This window comes from Ahaetulla prasina, chromosome 13 (assembly GCF_028640845.1).
Source record: "Ahaetulla prasina isolate Xishuangbanna chromosome 13, ASM2864084v1, whole genome shotgun sequence".
Classification (NCBI taxonomy): domain Eukaryota; kingdom Metazoa; phylum Chordata; class Lepidosauria; order Squamata; family Colubridae; genus Ahaetulla; species Ahaetulla prasina.
The window spans coordinates 3455517-3479216 of NC_080551.1; the positions used below are offsets into that span (position 1 = coordinate 3455517).

General features: G+C 45.0%; 2 protein-coding genes and 1 non-coding gene across 5 annotated transcripts in view; 2 read left to right on the plus strand and 1 right to left on the minus strand.

The window, feature by feature from the left end:
- The window catches only part of MAP2K1 (mitogen-activated protein kinase kinase 1), a 48434-nt gene extending 45608 nt beyond the window's left edge, over positions 1-2826 (minus strand). Inside the window, exon 1 of one of the 2 annotated variants that reach the window (XM_058156787.1) lies at positions 2600-2826. In XM_058156787.1, the coding sequence (XP_058012770.1) occupies positions 2600-2679 (80 nt within the window). In that variant the 5' untranslated portion in view covers positions 2680-2826. The remainder of the gene's footprint in view (positions 1-2599) is intronic. The other variant, XM_058156786.1, reaches the window with a different exon arrangement.
- A 5786-nt stretch (positions 2827-8612) lies between these two features.
- On the plus strand, positions 8613-21322 carry TIPIN (TIMELESS interacting protein). 2 transcript variants are annotated; one of them, XM_058156791.1, is made up of 8 exons: positions 8613-8662; positions 11183-11335; positions 12843-12930; positions 14752-14827; positions 16150-16272; positions 16380-16443; positions 19199-19402; positions 21035-21322. In XM_058156791.1, the coding sequence occupies exons 2-8, from the start codon at positions 11206-11208 to the stop codon at positions 21163-21165; spliced, it is 816 nt and encodes a 271-aa protein (XP_058012774.1). In that variant the 5' UTR covers positions 8613-8662; positions 11183-11205; the 3' UTR covers positions 21166-21322. The 2 variants fall into 2 exon arrangements, with proteins under 2 accessions (XP_058012774.1, XP_058012773.1); XM_058156790.1 differs by lacking the exon at positions 8613-8662 and adding an exon at positions 8682-9879.
- Positions 18444-18577, plus strand: LOC131184937 (small Cajal body-specific RNA 14). The gene has a single exon (XR_009152061.1). It is a non-coding gene; the product is annotated as a small Cajal body-specific RNA 14 (non-coding RNA).
- Positions 21323-23700: the final 2378 nt, after the last annotated feature.

Sequence of the window (23700 nt, forward strand, 5' to 3'; positions counted from 1 at the left end):
GGGTGTGAGCTTCCATTTCTAAAACAAATAAAAAGGTTTTTAAAAATCAGATGGGCTGCGAAACCTGTCAGCAACCTGGTGCCTTACTTGGGCTAGGCAACATTCTCACTTCGACCTGCAGATTTATTTATCACCAGCCAATATCAGGGGCAATTCTTGAAAAAGTGAAGTGCTGACTTTCTCCAATGCAAAAATGACCCCTTTGCTCCTAGTTTTCCATTACCTAATCTGATATATATGGGGAGGGAGGAGGGAAAGAGAGATATATCTCAAGAACCAAGATTCAGATCTCAGTGCGTTTCCAGAAGACAGTTCGGTTCTTTTCCCAACTTTCCTGCAAATAATAACAATAACAAATTTATTAAACTTGTAGGCTGCCGAACAGTGCAAAGCAAACCAAGAAATGACAGTGAAATAAATAATGGAAAAATACTGAAAATATTTATTCTCCACAAAGGCTTAAAATAAAGGAGAAATACAACCTAGTGCTTATGGTTTGTTTGTTTTTTTAAAGGAAAAGTTTATTATTACCAAAATTTCTGCCCAGAGCATACATTCTTTCTCTCTCTCCCCCCACAAAACCTATCTTGCACTCAGCACTTCCACTGATACGGTTTAATCTGTTCTAAGCAGCTGACCTGCAAATTCTAAAGCCTATTTTTTGGCCACAGACGCTACAAATGCCGGCAATTACCACTCAACATTTTCAGATCAAATCAAGCAAGTGCAGAAGAAAAAAAAAAACCAAAACAAAACAACCCAACACCTCCCAGATATAAAAGCAAATTATTTAACTACCATGTTGACAGTTGGGATAGTTCCCTCCTTCCGGGGCGCATTTTAGAAAAAAGTGAAAGCAACTTTTCTGAATTAGAAGCCGAGCACCCGCTTCCTAAAGAAAGACTTTTGTTATTGTCAAAGTCTGCTTGGTCTCCTTTCCTCATCCCAAATGTGCTATTAAATTCCACCTTAAACCTCCTTCCATCTCAAGAAGGCATCCTGGGTTTGAACTAAGCGCTGCATAGGCAAAATAAGGACAGCCGGGATCAAGCCAGGATTTGGGTTCTTCCAGATCAGGGCTCTCCAACCTTGGCCACTTTAAGCCTGGAGGACTTCAACTCCCAGAATCCCCCAGCCAGCAAAGCTGGCTGGGGGAATTCTGGGAGTTGAAGTCCTCCAGGCTTAAAGTGGCCAAGGTTGGAGAGCCCTGCTCCAGACCAGGGAAGAGGCAAGGAAAAAAAGGAGGGGAGAGCGCAGGGGGTCCCCCAGGAATCCTGCTTTTTTGGGGGGGAGAGCCAGAGACCCTCAGTCCCACCGGGGGCCCCCGACTTCCATGCAAAGATGCAGCCCCCACCCCCCCTCCGGAGATCGGGACCCCGGCAGGGACCAGCCGGGCTGCCCGCGCAAAAGCTCCAACTTGCTTGGCTAAAGCGCAGAGCGAGCGAGGCGTCCAACCAGCCCCGCTGCCCCGCACCGGCAGGAGCGCACGGGCGGCTCTTTCCGCGGGCGATGCCTCTCCGGCTCTCCCGCTCGGCCCAGGGCGGCATCCGCTCCACGCGCCGCCGGCTAGGATCCCCTGCGCGGAGGCGAGGAAGGCGCGCAAGGCGCCTCCAGCAACAGGCAGCCTCCGGAGCCGGGCGAGGGAGCGGCTGAGAGCTGCCCACCGGTGGCCCCAGAATCTCCGGCTTCTTTTCTTCCTTCCTTCTTTCCCTCCCTCCCTCCCTCCTTTCTTTCTTCTTCTCTCCCTTCTTTCGTTTCCTTTCTTTCTTTCCTTCTTTCTCCCTCCTTCCTTCTTCTCCTTTCTTTCTTTCTCTCACTCTTCCTTCCTTCTTTCTTTCCTTCCTCCTCCTTTCTTTCTTCTTCCTTCCTTCCTTCTTCTCTCCTTCTTTCCTTTTCTTTCTTTCTTCTTCCTTCCTTCCTTCTTTCTCCTCCTTTTCTCCTTTCTTTCTTTCTCTCACTCTTCTTCTTTCTTTCTTCCTTCCTTCTTTCCTCCTCCCTCCCTCCTTTCTTTCTTCTTCTCCCTTCTTTCGTTTCCTTTTCTTTCTTTCCTTCTTTCTCCTCCTTCCTTCTTCTCCTTTCTTTCTTTCTCTCACTCTTCCTTCCTTCTTTCTTTCCTTCCCTCCTCCTTTCTTTCTTCTTTCCTTCCTTCCTTCTTCTCTCCCTTCTTCCCTTTTCTTCTTTCTCTCCTTCCTTCCTTCCTTCTTTCTCCCTCCTTTTTCTCCTTTCTTTCTTTCTCTCACTCTTTCTTCTTTCTTTCTTTCCTCCCCTCCCTCTTTCCTTCCTTCTTCTCTCCCTTTTTTCCTTTTCTTTCTCTCCTTCCTTCCCTCTTTCTCCCCTCCCTCCTCTCTCTCTTCCTTCCTTCTTCTTTCTTTCCTTTTCTCCTTCCTCCTCCTTCTTTCCTTCCTTCCTTCTTCTTTCCTTTTCTTTCTCTCCTTCTTTCCTTTTCTCCTTCCTCCCTCCCTCCTTTCTCTCTATCTCTCCCTTTTTTCCTTTAATCCCTTCTTTCCTTCCTTCCTATCTTCTTTCTCGCCTTCCTTCCTTTCCTTCTTCTTCTTCCTTCTTTCCTTTCTCCTTCCTCCCCTCCGGGCGCCCCACTCACTCGGCGGCGCTGGTGCCGTTGATGGCGGAGCCGTCGGGCGCGGGGGTCAGCTGGATGGGCCCGGGCTTCTTCTTGGGCATGGCGGCGGTGGGCGCGGGCAGGGCAGGGCGAGGCGAGGCGAGGCTTCCTCCGCCGGGAGAGCCCGGGGCGGGCGGGCGGGCGGGCGGGCGGCGCGGGGCGGCGGGGCGGCGGTCGGTGCGCCCCTGCGGACGGGCGGAGCGGCTGCGCTCGGGGGCCGCTTGAAGGCGGGGGAGGGAGGCAGGGAGGCGGGCGGGCGGGCGAGGGGAAGGGGCGCTTCCCCCTCCCTCGGGCCGGGCGGCGCGCAAGGCGCATGTGCTCCTGGCTCGGCCCGGCAGCCTCCAGACGCCGCCGCGCTTCCGGCCCTCCTGCCCCGAATGTGGGGGGGGGGGAGGGGAGGGGGCGGCGGGGGCAGGAGGGGAGAGAGGAGGAGAGGAGGGGTAGGAAGAGGAGGGGCGAGGGCGACGGGGAGGGGAGAGAGGGGTAGGAAGAGGAGGGGCGGCGGAGGAAGGAGGATAGAGGGGAAGGGAGGAGGGGAGAGAGGGAGGGGAGGAGGAGGGGAGGAGGAGGAGGAAGAGGGGAGGAAGAAGAAGGGAGATGGAGGGGAGAGGAGGAGGGGAGGAGGGGAGAGAGGGAGGAGGGGAGGAGGGGCAGGGGAGGAAGTGGAGGGGCGGTGGGGAAGAAGGAGGAGGAAGAAGAGGCGAAAGAGGGGAGGAAGAGGGGAGGAGGAAGGAAGAAGGAGATGGAGGGGAGAGGAGGGGTGGGGAAGGAGGGGAGAGAGAGGGGAGGAGGGGAGGAAGAGGAGGGGCAGGGGAGGAGGAAGGGAGATAGAGTGGGGAGGGGAGGAGGGGCAGGGGAGGAAGTGGAGGGGCGGTGGGGAAGGAGGAGGAAGAAGAGGCGAAGAGGGGAGGGAAGAGGGGAGGAGGAAGAGGAGGAGGAAGGAAGAAGGAGATGGAGGGGAGAGGAGGGGTGGGGAAGGAGGGGAGAGAGAGGGGAGGAGGGGAGGAAGAGGAGGGGCGGCAGGGGAGGAGGAAGGGAGATAGAGTGGGGAGGGGAGAGGAGAGGGAGGGGAGGAAGTGGAGGGCGGTGGGGAAGGAGGAGGAAGAAGAGGCGAAGAGGGGAGGGAAGAGGGGAGGAGGAGGAGGGGAGAGAGGAGAGGAGGGGCTGCGCTGCCTCTTTTCCTCCAATTCCCTGGGGGGGGTGGGAGGGCGAGGGGAGACCCTCCCCAGTTGGTCCAAAGAGCCCAGGGACACTGCTCCCCAACCTGGCACCCTGCGCACCGCAACTGGGCTGGCCAGCACACATGGCTCCAGGTGCTGCCGACCCTCCTTTTAGTGCCCCCAGCCCCCCCCCCCCATTCCAGCTAGGTGGTCCACACTACTCCCAGCCTTTTGGCTTTTGCTGGACTGTCCCATTTATGCTGTGGGGGGTGTTGGTGTTGGAGGGGGGTGGACTTCCCAGATGGGAACTTGGATTATTTGGTGAGAGGCACCATCTTTGTAACACCCCCCCACCCCCCCATTGGAGCCTGTATACAGTACAGGTAGTCCTCAACTTGCAACAGTTCGTTTAGTGACCAAAGTTACAATAGCACTGAAAAGAGTAACTTATGGACATTTTTCATGCTTACAACCTTTGCTCCCTCCTCATGGTAGCCTGATCAAAATCCAGATGCTTGGCAACTGACTCGTATTTATGACGGTCGTAGTGTCCAGGGGTCACACAATCCCCTTTTTGCAACCTTCTGGCAAGCAAAGTCGATGGGGAAGCCGGATTTCCTTTTTTTTTTAAACTGTTTTTTTTTATTGAAAAAGTTTTAAAAAACAAAAACATTTTCCCCCCTTTTTCCCCCCTCCCTCCCAGAAAACCCCCCCCCCAGCTTCCCGGGTCAATTACAAGGTATTGTTATACATAAACCAAACAGAGAGTAAAATTTTCCCTTCTAATCCAATTAACCTCATCCAAATCTTTTCATCTCCCAACCCCCTCCCCATTACATAAAATAGCCGGATTTCCTTAACAACCATATTACTAATTTAACAACTGCAGCGATTGACTTAACAGCTATGGCAAGAAAAGTTGTAAAATAAAGCAAAACTCACTCAACAAGTATCTCGCTTAACCACAGAAACGTTGGGCTCAATTGTGGTCGTAAGTCGAGGACTGTCTGTATTGCATTCACCTAGATCAGAATTTCTGAACCTTGGAAACTTTTTATGACTTCAACTCCCAGAATTCCCCAGCCGACTTCTCACAAAAGCAAGTTTAATGGGGGAAGCTGGATTTGGTTAACAACTTACGTGATTCACTTAGCAACTGTGGCAAAAAGGTCAGGTGCCACGGTGAGTGCTAGGGAGCACGGGGATTGAGGCTGGCCTTTGTGGAGTTCGAGGCCTCACTCCGGCCACTGCTGGCCCTGAATTAAGAGGTGTAGAAAAGTGGCAGCAGACAGAGAATGCAGAAGGCCACTGGTGTGAAGGGCCAATTGAAGTCCGCTGCTCTCCAGCATCCACCTGTGGCACCCACCTGTGGCACAGAGGTGGGTTTCAGCAGGTTCCGACCAGTTCTGGGGAAATGGTAGCGGAAATTTTGAGTAGTTTGGAGAACCGGTAGTAAAAATTCTGACTGGCCCCACCTCCATGTCTTCTCTGCTTCCCGAGTCCCAGCTGATCAGGAGGAAATGGGGATTTTGCAGTATCCTTCCCCTGGAGTGGGGAGGGAATGGACATTTTACAGTATCCTTCCCCTACCACGCCCACCAAGCCACACCCACAGAACCGGTAGTAAAAAGTTTTTAAACCCACCACAGCTGTGGCACCCGCCTCTTCCTACTTAACGACCTGCATGGTGCTAAGGTTATGACAGCAAGCAGGACTGCTAGGATTCTCATCCCTAAATGATGCGGTCATGTGCATTGAGCTATATGATTTTACTGTGACAAAAAGCCAATGATTGTCACAAGTCGAGGAGTATCTGCACTGCAGACGTCCTTGCATTGTCTTTGAGATGCAGTGGTCTGTGAATCCAATCCTTCCACAATTTTAATATTCTGCAAGGCTCTTAAAAGTGGCCGTCTTCCCACATCGCCTTAAGCCAGGGTGTCCTTAACCATGGCTTGTTAATTCTGTTGCAGTGGCACACTTGTTACACTAGCTGTCAAAAAGACAAGCTGCACTGTGCACACACAGGTCAGCAATTGAAATAATTGTGTCTCGTTCACTCAAAATGTGCTGTCCAGCAAAGAACAAGGTACTTCGGCATATCATATGCAACATACTGTGTGTCATATATGTGGGTGTATGCATAATTTTGTATTTTATTTTGTCATGTTTATGTAGTGTCTATTGGAGGTGAGAGATCCTTTTGAGAGCTGCATGCAACGGAATTTCATTTTAATGCATGCCGATCAGTGTACATTCAAAGTGACAATAAAGTTATTCTAAGTCTAAAGCAGGGGGCTCCAACTTTGGCAACTTTAAGACTTGTGGACTTCTCTGGGAGTTGGAGACCCTGGTCTAAAGAACTACAACTCTCATATGCCCCTGCCAGCAGGGGAAATGACCAGTAATAAATCACTGGGCATGTCCAAATGGGCAGGCAACTCAGCAGATGCTGCAGCAGAGAAACAGCAGCGTTGCCAGAAAACATGCAACAAGATTTCATGCTCAAATAAACCAGAAACAAAAAATCCCCACAATTTTAAACTCTTATCCTTACCTGTTTAATGCACGCAGCATAATATTAGACTAGAAAAACGTACATTTCATTACAATCTAGAAACCCAGACAAGGATTTAAAAAACGTAATATTTGGGTTTAAAAACCTTGCAATTAGCAACCCTGACCAGAAAATAAATGCAAAGAACCCATTGCCCAGAGCGCTATGAAGTTGCAGCGGCAACAGCAGCGCATGCGCATTCGGCGGCAGCAGAGCGGCCCAGAAATACGAGGGCTGGCGGGGAGTGAGTACGCATGCGCAGGGAACGTGGCAGGGATCGGGACTATTTTTAGTAGAGGTGACTTCTTCCTCATTCAAGAGTTCTCTCGGGTTGCGCAATGGCGCTTCTCAGCTGGGCTGAGCTGGGCTGGGCTTCCTTTACCCGAGCTACCTGGAATGGCGGAAGGAAAGCATTTGTATCTGATGGTGAGATAGCAGGAGACCGAGGGGATCTCCACGAAGGACGCCCCTGCAGTGTAGGGCAGCATTGCTTTTCCTGGGTTTCAGCATCCACTAAAGCAGACCTGGGCGTCCCTGTCCGGCCCGCGTGAGGCCAATCATAAACACCATAAATTAAACTTTTTTTTTAACTTTTATTTTGAAAAATAAATTGCACTGGTTCAATAATTGTTTTTCTTATTTAACCAATAGACCACAGTTTCACATAACCTAATATACATATTTACAGAGTGCTTTATTCTTCTGATTATCAGTACCAGCTATTCAAAATATTTAATTTAAGTATTTTACAATGAAAGAAAGTTGGTGGCCCTCTGACACAATTCAGGCTTCTCATGCGGCCCCTGATAAAAATTAATTGCCCACCCCTGCACTAAAGGATGAGCTTTGCTTGCTTCCTGACCGGTCTTCACAGCAGGACAGAAGTTGCTTTTTCCACTTCTTCACCCATAACCTGGGAGGGATTTCCTTGTGGTCTCCTGTTCAAGCTGCAGCTATTTTTATATACATAAAAATTAATTAATTAATTAATTAATTAATTAATTAATTTATTTATTTATTTATTTATTTATTTATATATTCGAATTTTTATACCGCCCTATCTCCCGAAGGACTCAGGGCGGTTCACAGCCAGATAAAAACATGCAAATAATACAGGTAAAAACAACAATTAAAAAACTTATTAATTAGGCCGAATTAAAAATATCACTAGAATAAAATAATATAAAACCCCATTAAAAACTAAATTTAAAAACTAAAACCCTAGGCTAGCCCTGCTCAAATAAATAGATGTGTCTTAATTATGTGTCTTAATAATGTGTCTTATTAAATATATATATATATTCTGGGAGTTGAAGTCCACAAGTCTTAAAACTGCCAAGTTTGAAAGCCTCTGTTCTAAAAGGTGTTGAGCAGGAGAGAGCATGACCTCTCTATGTCTAATGGAGATTCTCCCGGTCATGGGTGTCCCAAAGGTGCTTTTTTTTCCCTCCAAGAGACAACTGGACATTCTGATTTTTCTTCCATTTCATTTCATTTTCTTCCTTCATTGAGGACCTGTATACTGCAGGAGTCAAGAGGGCCGTGAAAATATTTACAGACCCCTCACATCCAGTACATAAACTGTTTCAACTGCTACCCTCAAAACGACGCTATAGAGCACTGCACACCAGAACAACTAGACACAAGGACAGTTTTTTCCCGAAGGCCATCACTCTGCTAAACAAATAATTCCCTCAACACTGTCAAACTATTTACTGAATCTGCACTACTATTAATCGTTTCATAGTTCCCATCACCAATCTCTTTCCACTTATGACTGTATGACTGTAACTTTGTTGCTGGCAATCCTTATGATTTATATTGATATATTGACCATCATTTGTGTTGTAAATGTTGTACCTTGATGAAGGTATCTTTTCTTTTATGTGCGCTGAGAGCATATGCACCAAAGACAAATTCCTTGTGTGTCCAATCACACTTGGCCAATAAAGAATTCTATTCTGCTCTGCTCTACTCTATTCTATTTCTACTCTATTCTTTAAAGACGTTTCGCTTCTCATCCAAGAGAAGCTTCTTCAGCTCTGACTTGGATGGTGGGGAGAATAGAAGCTTCTTGGATGAGAAGCGAAACGTCTTCAAAGAAAAACAAAAACTGGCTCTTTGGTGGGGGGCGGGGAGAGAAAAAGGACCTCTGAACCACTCTACATTTGTAAGTTTACGGCGCGCGGTTCCTCTCGCGAGAGGATGCGAGACACCCGCCTGTGATTCCCGCGTTTTTGCCCCGCTCCGGAAGCGGAAGCCCAGCGCAGAAGGCGGGAACAACTGTTTCCGGTGCAGCCGGCAAAGGCGGTGGCGGCGGCTCTCTTGGTAGGAAGGAGCGAGATGGCCGGCAGAGCCTTTCGGGAGGCAGCCGCAGCGGGATATTTTGCGTACTGGAGGGTGGATGGACACCCCCTGCCCCGGGAGATGGGAGGCTTCTCTCTCTGGAGCAAGCGGCTCATTTGGGAAAGAGAAGCCCCGGTTGTCCCGGTCACTCCTTTGGATGGGAGGCCACCAGGAGATCCAATTCTCCGGCTGACAGGATACTCCTGTCTCCCATCTGTCCCCTCTGGCGACAACCCTGCGAGGTGGGCTGGGCTGGGCTGAGAGGGAAGCCCCGGCCCGAAGCGGGTCTGGGATAATTCGCCACAGGACAAAAGAGTCCCACTAATATCAAAGAAAAGGTCGAATCGAATCGTTAAAGAAAGGAGGCCAGAGGAGGGAGAGAGTGAACTGCGAATGGCAAAAATTAAAAATTTATTTTAAATACGTAAATATAATAATGAAATAAAAATAATAGAATAGAATTTTTTATTGGCCAAGTGGGATTGGACAAACAAGGAATTTGTCTTGGTGCAGATGCTCTCAGTGTACATAAAATATACCTTCATCAAGGTGCAACACTTAGAACACTTAATGATAGTCATAGGGTACAAATGGGCCGGTGAATAGCGCAGGCTGGTAAAAGCCTGTTATTAAGAACACAGCAGCCTGCAATTACTGCAGGTTCGAGCCCGGCCCAAGGTTGACTCAGCCTTCCATCCTTTATAAGGTAGGTAAAATGAGGACCCAGATTGTTGGGGGGGCAATAAGTTGACTTTGTAAATATGCAAATAGAATGAGACTATTGCCTTATACACTGTAAGCCGCCCTGAGTCTTCGGAGAAGGGCGGGATATAAATGTAAACAAAAAAAATAATAATCAGGAACCAATATCAGTATAAATCGTAAGGATACAAGCAACAAAGTTACAGTCATACAGTCATAAGTGGAAAGAGATTGGTGATGGGAACGATGAGAAGATTAATAGTAGTGCAGATTCAGTAAATAGTTTGACAGTGTTGAGGGAATTATTTGTTTAGCAGAGTGATGGCCTTCGGGAAAAAACTGTTCTTGTGTCTAGTTGTTCTGGTGTGCAGTGCTCTATAGCGTCGTTTTGAGGGTAGGAGTTGAAACAGTTTATGTCCTGGATGTGAGGGGTCTGTAAATATTTTCACGGCCCTCTTCTTGATTCGTGCAGTATACAGGTCCTCAATGGAAGGCAGGTTGGTAGCCATTGTTTTTTCTGCAGTTCTAATGATTCTCTGAAGTCTCTGTCTGTCTTGTTGGGTTGCAGAACCCAACCAGACAGTTATAATAAATATAATTAAATAGAATTGTTAAAGGGTTGAATTGAATTGACAATAAAGGATTGAATTGAATTGAATTGAGATTTTCCTGCAGCTAGTTGGCCTTGGCAAGTGGTCCCATTCCCGGCCCAAAGTCCCCCAGCTGGCTTTCGTGCCTAAGGCCAGGCTCAAACTCGCCGTGCCTCCTGCCTTCTAAATCGGCACCTTCGCCTCGAAATCATACTGGCTCTCCGCTTCTGTACGGCTTTGAGAAAACGGCCTCTGGTTCCCAAGAGTTGGGCAGCCTTTACCTTTGTCTACCCTAACCCTAACTTCCCCGTTTGGAGGTTAGAGCAGCTCATAGATCTGGTCGATAGAAGCTTGAGACCTTTCCCTGGCCTGGAGCTTAGGCTGGAGGGATCAATTGTATGTATGTGTATACATGTGTGTGTACGCATGTCATGCATATCATACAACTATAGAGCAGGCAGTACCTGGCTAAACAGCACTAACTGCGGGAGGGATCGTGGAGTTCTAGTAAACTATCATTTAAATATGAGTCAGAAATGTGCAGCCAAATAAGCCAACACAGTTCTAGGCTGCATAAAGAGAGGGATAGAATCAAGATCAAATGAAGTGTTAATACCACTTTATAATGCCTTGGTAGGGCCATGCCTAGAATAATACTGCATCCAGTCTTGGTCACCACGCTATAAACAAGATGTTGAGACTCTAGAAAGAGTGCAGAGAAGAGCAACCAGGATGATGAGGGGACTGGAGGCTAAAGCATGAAGACCAGTTGCAGGAATTGGATACCCAATTTAGTTTAGTGAAAAGAAACTAAACCCAATTTAGTTTAGTTTAATGAAAAGAAAGACTAGGGGTGACATGATAGCAGTGTTCCAATATCTAAGAGGAAGGAAGGATTCTCCAAAGCACCAGAGAGCAGAAAACCTAGATTTAAGGAGAAATTTATGGATAGTTAGAACAAATAACTATTGATTTGCAGACAAGATTATTGTGTAGTGCAGGGGTCTCGAACCTTCTCAACTTTAAGACTTGTGGACTTCAACTCACAGAATTGGAGTCCACAAATCTTAAATTTGAGAAAGTTCGAGACCCCTGGTGTAGTGGTCTATTGTTGCTGAATTTTGAGATGTCCTGTAGTCCTATAGCTCTGCAAAGATTTCAGAATTATTTTGCTCTTTATCTTTCCTCTTCCTTTTATTGACATTTTCAGGTTTTAAGCATCTTTGGGGCAACATGATAGATCCTGTTGAAAACAATTTGTTTGATCTTCCTGATTATGAACACACCCATGATGAGACCTTTCAGCCTCTCCTACCCCCAGACTCTCCAGGGGGGGCAGCTGAAGATGCCATACTTAATGGAGGTAATTATTCTCTTGACAATTGAAATATTATGCATTTATTTGTGAATAAGCCTTACAACATTCATTGGGAATGTCTCCAAAATATACCTGCATATAAATTATCAATACTAGTAATACCAGTTATTTTAGGAGGATTACATTTTATATATATGCATGTATACATATATAGCCATCATGCTGCATGTGGCAGAGCTGTGGCAAAACCTCCTGAACTAATGTACATATTTTCTACCTTGCTAAAATGGTCCTAGGTATAATTAATAATAATTTAAAAGGGTCATCTAGAGTCACTGAAAGTTAACGGGTGGCCATGTGCATTTTCTAAACAAATAAAAAGCCCAACAATAAAATAATATATCATAACTTAGATGTGTAGTGGTACTGGCTAGAAATCAGGAGATTATGAGAATGTACCCCGATGGGGGTGGGAGGTCTTTACTTCTGTATTGGCCTTCAGGAATTTTAGATTCTGCTTGACTCTCCTGCAATCTTAGTAAAAGTGCCTTTTCACTTCAAACGGAGTCAAATTTTTTCCCCCTAAGGGATCAGACTGGGGCAGGTCTGACATAAACTTTGCCTTCATTTTGCTTTCATTTAGCAGTCTGATTGTACTTCATCTAGAATTATTTGGTTTTTGAGGGGTCCCAAGGTATTCTCATTATTTGTCCCCCATCAAGTCGCAAAGGCATTTTTCTTCATTTAGCTGCTTTTAAGGTCCAGCTTTCACAGCCTTTTCTTACGTGACTTGATAGGACATATTCATATAAGAGCCATAGTGGTGCAGTGGTTATGAGGACCCAGATTGTTGGGGGCAAGATGCTGACTCTGTAAACTGCTTAGAGAGGGCTGTAAAACACTGTGAAACAGTATATAAGTAAGTGCTATGGTTATTTTTCTTCCTTCCTTCCTTCCTTCCTTCCTTCCTTCCTTCCTTCCTTCCTTCCTTCCTTCCTTCCTTCCACAGTGGTTAGAATGCAGTATTGCAGGCTAACTCTGCTCATTGCCAGCAGTTCAATCCTGACTGGCTCAAAGTTGACTCAGCCTTCTGAGGTGGGTAAAATGAGGATCCAGATTGTTGGGGGCAAGATGCTGACTCTGTAAACTGCTTAGAGAGGGCTCTAAAGCCCTGTGAAGTGATATAGAAGTCTTAAGTGCTATTCTTGTTGTCAAGAACGGTCTCTCTTCATTTTAATATTTACTCAAGTAGCAGATGCCTCTATCTGTTGTGGCTTTAGGAATTATCTTTGCACATTTTGAGCCTGGGGTGATAAAAGTCATGCCTTCACTTCAACACCATTTCTGCCCACTTGCAGTACATTGACCTTGCCTATTACCACTGTCTCAGTTCTTTTAATATTGACTAGCATGTTAGCTTTGGCATTCTCTTCTTTGCTTGCACATATATTTTAGCTGGAGGTATTTCCTAATATGAACAATTCATGGCAAAAAACCAATAGGTGCAATTTGTATTCCTAGCTTTAGAATTAAGTTCTATTTTACTCACCAGATCCAGAAGAAAATCAGTTGACACAAAGCAAGGATGTGACCACAAGGAGAGCTGTTAAAAGAACAATACCTAAACTAGATGCTCAAAGGTATGTAGTCATTTTTTACTTTCTGTATGGTGCATATCCTATAATAATAATTATTCTTTTTACACAAGCCTCAGTTGTGGTATTTTGAAAATGGTTTTCATGACACCAAACTTCTGGAACAGAGATATAGGCTATTTTTTCCCCTCTGTCGACCTGTTTGATGCCCTCCCCTCCTTTCCCACAGAGGAGAATTGTGGCAGCGTATGGAAGCCTTCGGCCTAGTATGGCTTCCAAAGCTGACACCAAAGTTATGAGAAAATATCTTCAGCGCTGAATATCGGGAAGCCCCTCAGCTGCCTGTAATTTCCACTAGAGACACTCATGCTCATTCCTTGACATTGAGCTATGGGATTGCCCTGACTCGCTTCATGGAGTTTTTTTAAGTGCCTGTGATCATAACATCTGGTTTCTAGCTTTTAGATTACTGTGTTTTTCGGACTATAAGATGCACCTAAATTTAGAAGAGGAAAACAACAACAAAAAGTTTTTGGCCTCTGTGCGCCCCATTTTTGGCCCGTTTTGGAGGCTTTTTAGCCCGTTTTGGAGGCTTTTTTCAGCCTGTTTTTGAGGCTTTTTAGTCCGTTTTTGAGGCTTTTTTAGCCCGTTTTTGAGGATTTTTTCAGCCTGTTTTTCAGGCTTTTTAGCCCATTTTTGAGGCTTCTTTCAGCCTGTTTTTGAGGCTTTTTCAGCCCATTTTTTCTAAAAAGATCCCTCAAAAAAGGGCCAAAAAAGCCTTGAAAACAGGTCGAAAAAAGCCTCAAAAACAGGCTGAAAAAAGCCCCGAAAACGGGCCAAAAAAAAAAGGGCCTGAAAAAGGGTGAAAAACGGCTTCGGCAATATTTGGTCTATAAGACGCACAGACATTTTCACCCCCTTTTGGGAGACAAAAAAGTGTGTCTTGTAGTCCGAAAAATACGATATACAGGTAGCCCTTGACTTACAACCATTCATTTAATGACCGTTCAAAGTTACGATGTCACTGAAAAAAGTGACTTATGACCAGTTTCCTCACTTGTGACCGTTATAGCCTCCCCCACGGTCGCGTGGTCAAAATTCAGACGCTTGGCAACTGACTCATATTTAGGACAGTCGCCGTGTCCCCGGGTCAGGTGATCCGCTTTTGTGACTTTCTGACAAGCAGATTCAACGGGGGAGCCAGATTCACTTAACAACCCTGTTACTAACTTAACAAATGCAGAACTTCACTTAACAACTGTGGCGAGAAAGGTCGTAAGATGGGGCAAAACTCACTCAACAACTATCTCACTTAGCAACAGAAACGTTGGGCTCGAGTGTGATCATAAATTGAGGATTACCTGTAATTTGTAAAAAAAAAAAAAAAAGTCTGCTTTCCATTTTTGTGTAAAATGTGTTGATTTGGGAATGCTGTGTTCCAAAATGTCCTGTTCCTTTATGAACCCTGCTGGCCCTCCAGAGTCGGGTTGTGGAAAGGTGGTTAAGATGGCTTAAAAAGTAAATTCTCCAAAATGAAAACAGTTCAGAGCATTCGAGACAGAACTCCCCAGCTGAAATTACTCAAAAGTCCTTCCGGGTCAGAGCATCTATTTTCAGATACCACTAACCTATTAATGGGAACAGCAAGGATTGGAAGTCTTAAAAGGCAGGTATAAAGAGTTGTCATACCTGTCATTGTCATTCCATTGTACCATATCAATCGATCAAAGCAGAGCAACGAAGCCTGTTGGCTGGACAAGGGCTAAGACTCATAAAGTGCTGGCTTTCACTTTCAAGATCTTGGATGACAAGAGTACCTATTTATGATATTTTCCAAGTAACTGGAGACCCTTCTAATGTTTGCAGATTAATTTCAGAGCGAGGACTTCCAGCTTTGTGCAATTTGTTCGACAACGTAAAATTCAAAGGCAAAGGTCACGAGGTAGGACATGGCTGAGAAAGAATTTGTGGATTTTTGTAGTTGGTGCATCCATATATATAGTCTACAATATCTAAAAGTTGTAATCCTCAAATGTTGAAGTTTATCACTGATATTTTCGGAGCTTCCATGCCAGTGCGGTTAGCTTTATTTAAAGTTGTTATGCTTATATTTTATTATTTTAAGTACCGTATATACTCGAGTATAAGCCGAGTTTTTCAGCACGTTTTTTGTGCTGAAAAACGTCCCCTCGGCTTATACTCGAGTATATACGGCTTATACTCGAGTTTTTTTTTTTCTTCTTTTTTTCACATTATACCGGATGGTGCAAACTTGGCGGGCTTTTGCATTAGCGCGGGGAAGCCCTGCCGGTGCAGTGAGAGGGCGGGGCGGGGGAGCCGCCAGCCTTCTCGGCTGGGGGAGGGAGGCTTTCCCTGACCGGTAGCTGCCTCATTTCCCTCCCTCGGCTTATACTCGAGTCCCCAGTTTACCCCAGTTTTTTGGGGTAAAATTGGGGACCTTGGCTTATACTCGGATCGGCTTATATTCGAGTATATACGGTAGTTTTTGTTTGATGTTATACTTCTGCAACTGTTGAGGCTCCATCTCTGCAGGCAAAGTAATTATTCAGAGAAAGATATTCTGGATAATAATGAAATGACAGACATAATACAGGTAGTCCTTGACTTATGACCACAATTGAGCCCGAAATTTCTGTTACTGAGACATTTGTTAAGTGAGTTTTGCTCCATTTTATGACTCTTCTTGCCACAGATGTTAAGTAAATCTCTGCAGTTGATAAGTTAGTAACCCAGTTGTTAAATTAATCTGGCTTCCCCATTGACTTTTCATGTGCAAATGGAGTGTTTGTGCATTTGCTCGCCTGCTGTTTGCGCAAGTGGGGATGCACACGCGTGTGAGCTCACCCGCCACTTCTATGGCTCATGGGCCAATAGTGGGCTGCGGCCCGGGAGTTGGGGATCCCAGCTTTATGCGATGATGAAGATTCCATCAAAACCTTTTGATTTAAATAACAAAATAGACCCTAGCGATGGACAGGCCTCATTATTTACTTAAAGAACGTATGTGACTACCTGTCTCCTATAGCTCATCTAATGATCCTAGGCCCCTCAAATGGCCGGTAAGAACAAGAATAAAAGGAAAATAATGCTTCCCACCAGGTGCCAGCTCAGACCAGCCGCCTCCAGACCAGAATCCCACCCTAGCCAAATGCTTGGGGAAGAGCCTTTGGGAAGACTAAAAAGAGGAAGGGTCCCTCCAGTCTCCTGTTGCTGTGCTGGTCAAATGTATTCTCCTTTATTTAGGAAGCCGACCTAAAGACGCTTATAAGGCACATGGAACATTGGGCCCACCGCCTCTTCCCTCAACTTCCGTTTGAAAATGTTGTGGAGAGAATAGAAAGCTTGGGAAATAAAAAACCTGTTCAGGTGAGTGAAACAGGATTAGTTTGGGAGGGGGGGAGATGAAACACTTAAAGGAAAGCGTAGCCCTCTTGACCCTCTTGGGATAAACAGCGTTACCTTTGCCTCTCTAGACCTGCTTAAAGAAAATTCGACTTGACCTCCCTCTTTCGAACGAAGACTTCAGAAGTCATGAAGGCATGTATGGCTTTAAAGTATTTGCACTCTTATTATTTTTGTTCAAATTGATCAAACATAAATGCCCCTGAGATATAATAATAATAAATAATAAAATAATAAATAATGGTATAGGATTTTTAGTCTTTAGTTATTAGAAATTAATAATCAGTTAAAATTAATGAGAATTTATACGGAGTAACTCATAATTGTTAAGCACGTAGCATAGGTAAGACCTCAGGTGGAGTTCTCGCCTCACAATCAGGAGGCTGTGAGTTTGATCCTAGGTAGAGGCAGATATTTCTCTCTCTCTGGGCACAATGAGAATATATCTGCTGAATATGACTCCGCATTGGCAACAGGAAGGGCATCCGGCCAGTAAACACTCAGCTCCATTCAGTTGTCCAAACTCTACCCCGTTGCAAGGGATTATGGGGGTCATTAAAAGAAGATGATAGGTAGACCTCAACTTAAAGTCACAAATTTCTATTGCTAAGCAATTCAGGTGTTAAATGAGATGCGCCTGATTTTAGGACCATTTTTTTTGCCATGGTGGTGAAGTGAATCACATGGCCATTAAGTGAATCCAGCTTCTCCTGTTGATTTTGCTTGTCGGAAGCCAGCTGGGATGCTCCCAAATGGCTCCTCACATGACTCGGAGACCCTGCAGTTGCTATAAATACACGCCGGCTGCCAAGTGTCCAAAATTTGATCACATGACTATTGGGGATGCTGCAACACTTGTAAGCGTGGGGATCGGTCATAAGTCAGTTTTTTCAGTGCCGTTGTAACTTTGAACAAGCAAAAAGTTGTAAGTTGAGGACTACCTGTAGTTTCTATTGAGTAAGCCTAGAAAATAAATGCCCGTGTGTGCATGTTCGTTAATAAATTTTTTACTGAGTAATAGCAGAATAATCCAGTTCCAGGATCGCCTGCCCCAACCAGATCTTTTCCATATAAATTGCAGTCACTTTTCCCAAGAATCCCAGCTATCATATTTTGGTTAAGAGTGATCTAGTTAAGGGGTCGCCAACCTTGGCAACTTTCAGACTTGTGGACTTCAACTCCCAGAGTTCCTCAGCCAGCTTTGCTAGTTCTTTCTTCATAAGGAGTACAGGTAGTCCTCATCTTACAACCACAATGGAGCCCAAAATTTCTCTTGCTAAACAAAACATCAGTTAAGTAAGTTTTGTCCTGGTTTATGGCCTTTGTTGCCTTGTTATTGGATTTGCTTGTTGAGTGAATCACTACAGTTTTTTAAATTAGTAACACAGTTGTTAAGTGAACCTGGCTAGATCAGGGGTGGGCAATTACCGTATATACTCGAGTATAAGCCGAGTTTTTCAGCACGTTTTTTGTGCTGAAAAACGTCCCCTCGGCTTATACTCGGATCGGCTTATACTCGGATCGGCTTATACTCGAGTTTTTTTCTTCTTTTTCACATTATACCGGATGGCGCAAACTTGGCGGGCTTTGCATTAGCGGGAAGCCCTGCCGGTGCAGTGAGAGGGCGGGGCGGGGGAGCCGCCAGCCTTCTCGGCTGAGGGAGGGAGGGTTTCCCCGACCGGTAGCTGCCTCATTTCCCACCCTCGGCTTATACTCGAGTCCCCAGTTTACCCCAGTTTTTTGGGGTAAAATTGGGGACCTCGGCTTATACTCGGATCGGCTTATACTCGAGTATATACGGTAAGTTTCCCAAGGGGCCACATAAGAAACTAAGTGGGGGGGTCGCTGCCACTGTCTTGGACTGGACAATGGAGCAGACAATGATCTGGATGTGGGCCAGGGTCGTAAAACGCCTCGGTCTGTAATAGGTAGAAATATTGGAAATTGTTAGGACGGTGGTGAATTTGATTAAATTTCTTCAAAACTGGGTTAAGAATGACTTCGAGAGGCTATGTTAAAGAGACAAACTGTGGCACTGGGAAGAAATCCAGTTTCTAATAATGAAACAATGGAAAGCCAGGGAAAACTGTTCCGACTGTTAAAAGTTGTTGTTTTATTCTCTTCCTTCAAAACACGTGGCTGCGATAAATATCGGTTGTATTTGTAAGCAATACAATACATCCCCAGGTAGCCACGCACATCAATGCCATGGTTCCTGCCGACAGCGTCTGTCTAGTTATCAGATTTCTGTGCGATGGCTCCATACAGTTCATTTATGAAAGGATTGGGTTGCGAGGAAAGAAAAATGATACGTTGGTGGTTGTTTCGGTACGAATCCCAAAAATTATATATAAATAGTTGGTTTTAAAGCTAGCTTTCTTGATTGTATGGCCACCCCAAAGTTGTTTAAAGAAGATAGGCATCCATGTAGATCGAATAATAAATTAAAAGTGAACATTTCCTGAAAAGAAGGCATATTGATTTGGGGGTTTGTAGCAATGAGATGTAGGGTGAAGGGATCCCTGGAGTACTTTTTTGAAGCAATCCAGCTTAACTGTAGAGGGGGGGGGGGGTGTCTTCAAACTTGACAGCTTTAAGACTTGTGGACTTCAACTCCCAGAATTCCTCCTCCTGTCATGTTAGCTCAGGAATTCTGAGAGTTGGAAGTCGACAAGTCTTAAAGCTGTCAAGTTTGAAGACCCTTGGCTGTAGAGGTTTGTCTAGATCAGTGTCTCTCAACCTCAACAACTTTAAGCTCTGTGGACTTGAAGTCCCAGAATTCCCCAGCCAGCCATGAGTTGAAGTCCACACAGCTTAAAGTTGTTGAGGTTGAGAGAGACTGACCTTGCTGGTAACTGATTAATAGTGATCCATCTTCCAACTAAAACAGGTGAAGAGGAGAACAACAGACTAAGCCCAGCCGCCGAGGAGCCAGTTTTCCTTCCTGAAATGCAGAATACCCCAAAACAATCTGTTTCTCCATCTTTAAGTCCTGCCCTGACTGAGGAGCAACAACAGAGAATAGAAATGAACAGACGAAGAGCCCTTGAAAGAAGACAAGCCAAAAACCAGCTCAGTCAATCTCAGAGCGATGGTGAGGTCTAATTAAGGTCTAAGTATCAACTGTGAAAGACAGGCATTTGGGGAGACTAGAATTCTCAGATTCCTGCTAAAAAGTCACAACTTGAAATCATTTAAACCTAGACTGGTTCTTCTTTCCATCCCCCAAAAGCTGCTTTCCTGAAGGCCGAAGATATTATTATTAAATAATAATTTAAATAAGTAGAACTTTGATGACAGTGGCTGGAGGGAATTTTCATATTTGTGTTACTAGAATTCACCAGTTCAGGCTGTGGTTGAAAGTTGACACTTCTCAGTTAATTTGATTTTTGAAACGGGGCACTCGGATCTCTGTTTAATGGTGACATTTGAGAGTAACGACAGTAGTGGAAAAATGCAGGCCTCTTAATCCGCATTGTTGGGAGATACAGATCCATGTCGGTCAGTTGTGTTTAAATTGGGTGGACAGCTGTGGCCCCTTGACGGCCTGTGGACTTCAACTCCCAGAATTCCTGAGCCAACTTTGCTGCGGTTTATTAAGGCAACACCCTTTTTTTCTGAGAAAATCAGTTTACAACATTATTTATCAACCCCTGGCAAAAATGCAGGAGGGCTGCCCCAAGCTGCCTGGGCTGTAAACTAGTGTTCACCTGATACAGCAATCCCAGCTATTGGATGCATAGCTCCAAGAATTATTTTCAATGTGGCAGTCGAAGAAAAATTACTAAATACATACCCTGTTTCCCCAAAAATAAGACCCAACTGGAAAATAAGTCCTAGCATGATTTTTCAGGATGCATGTAATATAAGCCCTTAAACCCCAGTTAAGATTGTCAACCAGATGGAGGCGTTTAGTACTGTATTTTCCCCAAAATAAGACCTAACCGGAAAATAAGCTATAATGCGTCTCTTTGAATTAATATAAGACCCGGTCTTATTTTGGGGAAAACATGGTACATAAGTAATTAACTATAGTGACTTTTTTTTTCTCCTGTTAAATTGTGTCCAATTTTCAGAGACTGCAGGGAGAAGCCCCTGCAGTTTTCTTGGCAAGGCTTTTTGGAAGTGGTTTGCCATTGCCACCTTCCTAGGGCTGAGGGAGAGTGACTGGCCTGAAGTCACCCGAAGGGCTTTGTGCCTAAAGTGGGACTAGATCTCCTGGTTTCTAATCCAGTACCTTCTCCACTACACCAGATGGGTCATCTTGAAATTTTACTTGGGCTTTAATCCCGTGAAGTTTTGGCCCCAAATTTCTTCCTCTCCGAGTCCTTCCTGGGCCCCTGTGACTTCTAGCCACCCAACGGATGAAGCTGGGAACAAAAAAACCGCTCAAAGTTTCATGTTCTGTACTATTTAAACAGTGCAAGATTCTGATTTGAGAACTCTGGCAGAGCCTGATAGGTCATTATTGGACTTGGTTATAGTCCTCCATGGAACTCTGTAATAATCAGCATGTGCATTCAGATTTTTTTTTTTAAAAAATCAAGTATTTTCTGCAAGTTGATCCCTTAGTGATAATTATTCCCCATTTTCAACTAAAGATATTTTTTTTCCGCTTCATAAAACCCACAAAGCAATTGGAAAACTATGCCATGGTAATTATGTTAGAGGAAAAGAACTGATGCAGAAATTGTGATTTTAAAGCCAACTTTTTGTTTCCTTTTAGTGTTGCCTATAAATGAAGAATGCAGCACCATTACAACTCAGGAGAAGGACGATGTCTGCCTAGACAAACCTGGTGTCTCTTTTCAAACTACCGAGGACACGCAAAGTAGTATAGACCAAGTGACTTTTTAGTTGTGTGGTATAGGAATAGCGTAGTTTTGTTTTTACTGTAACTTTAGATATCGGGGCGGGTTAATTTGGCAGCTGCTATAATTTTCAGTGTTTTCTGCTCTGCCAGCATTTTAAAGAAGTGTTTTCATTTCAGTGGAAGAACATTTTAAGCTTTAAAGCAACATTTGTACAGCAAACGTTAATGAAAACTATACATAAAGTCAAATGACGCTATATTTCTACAATTTAAATCTTTTATAACTTTCCCATTGTGAAATATTTGTAATTGCCCATATTTTATACTAGAAATGAAAATAATAAATCTTGGAAACCAGAAGTAATATATAAAGCTTCAAATTGGAAAAAAAAAATCTACTAATGCTGTAATTGCTGGTTAAATGCCCTGATTGCCGTCTAGAAATTGGCTATGCAGACCTGGATTTAAAGGCATGGACAGAAGGATATGCAGAAATAGTGAACTAAAATCTGTTTACTAAAAGAAGCAAGGGATGAATGGGAAAATTGAATAGAGCTGGAAGGGACACCTTGGAGGTCTTCTAGTCCAGCCGGAGAACTTATACCATTTCAGATAAATGACTGTGTAGACCAGGGGTGTCAAACTGGCCCGGATCTGGTCTGCAGGGTGCTTCCATAGGACCGGCTTGGTAATATCAAAGGACCGGCCCTGCGGTGCCTCTACTGGCCAAAACAGGGGCCCTGCTCTGTTTTTGGCTGGCAGAGTGCTGTACAAAGCAATGGAGGCTGAAAACGAGGCGCGAGGGGGGGGGCATGCACCTCCCTCCCCCACACTCCGTTTTTGCCAGCAAAGTGTTGCAGGCGGCCATTCAGGCCGAAAACGGGGCCCATTTTGGCTGGCAGGTTGCTGTAGGAGGTGTCTGTCCGGTCTCCCCGTTCCCCCCAAGCCAGCCCATGGAGAACTACAATGAACTGATTTCCCCAAGGTTTTCCTCAAGGAAATCAAGTTTGACACCCCTGGCCTAGACTCTTCTTAAAAACATCCAGTGATGGAGCGTCCACGATTTCTGGAGGCAACGTCTGTTCCACTGGTTAATTGTCCTCACTGTTAGGAAGTTTCTCCTTAATTCCAGGTTTGCTTCTCTCCTTGGTTAGCTTCCATCCATTGTTTCTCGTCCTGCTCTCTGGTGCTTTGGAGAATAATTTGACCCCCTTTTCTTTGTGGCAGCCCCTCAAGTACTGGAATACGGCTATCATGTCGCCCTTAATTCTTCTTTTCTTTAGACTAGCCAGACCCAAATCCTGCAACTGTTCTTCATATGTTTTAGTCTCTGGGCCTTTGATCATCTTAGTTGCTCTTCTCTGAACTTTTTCCAAAGTCTCAATCTTTTTTGTAGTATGGGGACCAAAACTGGTTGCAGTATTTCATTTCATACAGGTCACAACTTAGGCCTTTTTTCTCTCCTGTTCAGTCACGTCCAATTCTCAAAAACTGCCCTACAGTTTTCTTGCTGAGGTTTTCTAGAAGTGGTTTGCCATTGCCTCCTCCTTAGGTCGAACAAAATGACTGGTTCAAGATTGCCCAGCTAGCTTTGTGCCCAAAGTGGGACTAGAACTGTCTCCCGGTTTGACACTTTAACGCCAGCCCCAAACTGGCTCCATACCTAGATTGGATTTAAAATATCCTACATACCTGACACAGTGGTTCAGTGGCTAAGACGCTGAGCTTATCGATCAAGTCGGCAGTTCAGTGGTTCGAATTCCTAGTGCCGTGTAACAGGGTGAGCTCCGTGTAACGGGGTGAGCTCCCATGACTTGTCCCAGCTTCTGCCAACCTAGCAGTTCGAAAGCACATAAAAAATGCAAGTAGAAAAAATAGGGACCACCTTTGGTGGGAAGATAACAGCGTTCCATGTGCCTTTGGCATTGAGTCATGCCTGCCACATGACCACGGAGACGTCTTTGGACAGCGCTGGCTCTTCGGCTTGGAAACGGAGATGAGCACCGCCCCCTAGAGTCGGGAACGACTAGCATATAATTTACCTTTACCTTTACATACCTGATGTAGGGAAAGAAAATACACCTTTGGGTCAGTCTCAAGTCCTGGTGAACACATCTCTGCCTTTTTCTTGGTGCTTATCAATACCTCTCTAGAATTTCGGGATGTTTTGCTTCTTGCTATAAGTTACAACCTAGAGATTCCCTGCAAGTCTCCAATCAGGTAAGAAACAACCACTCCACCTGTGTTTGGCTTCCAAGTCCAGTGTGACCACCCATCGTACAAAAGCAGATCAAAAAAATAATCATTTTTATTTTTCCAAACCACTTCAAAGAACTGTACAGTGTGGACACCCACATCTGCAACCGGCCAAGTTTGACGGACGCTGTCCGTCAAAGTTTCCACCATCCCTTTTTTCCCCCTTGGCTGCTGAGCTTAGAGTTCAGGCAAGGTCGTGAAATCTTCCACAACTTCGTATGAATGAAATCTTAAGCCTGGCAATTCGTGGGTGTTTGCTGGGAAATAAAAGCTTGCTTCACGTATTTTGCCAAGCTGGCGTGAACTCACTTGAGTGCTTGTGC

What these genes read in the sequence shown, in the direction of transcription:
- TIPIN (XM_058156791.1), top strand. Translation starts at nt 11,206, where the DNA reads ATGATAGATCCTGTTGAAAACAATTTGTTTGATCTTCCTGATTATGAA. An exon ending in CCTAAACTAGATGCTCAAAG is followed by an intron (nt 12,931 to 14,751) that starts GTATGTAGTCAT and finishes TAATGTTTGCAG; the next exon opens with ATTAATTTCAGAGCGAGGAC. An exon ending in CAGTCAATCTCAGAGCGATG is followed by an intron (nt 19,403 to 21,034) that starts GTGAGGTCTAAT and finishes GTTTCCTTTTAG; the next exon opens with TGTTGCCTATAAATGAAGAA.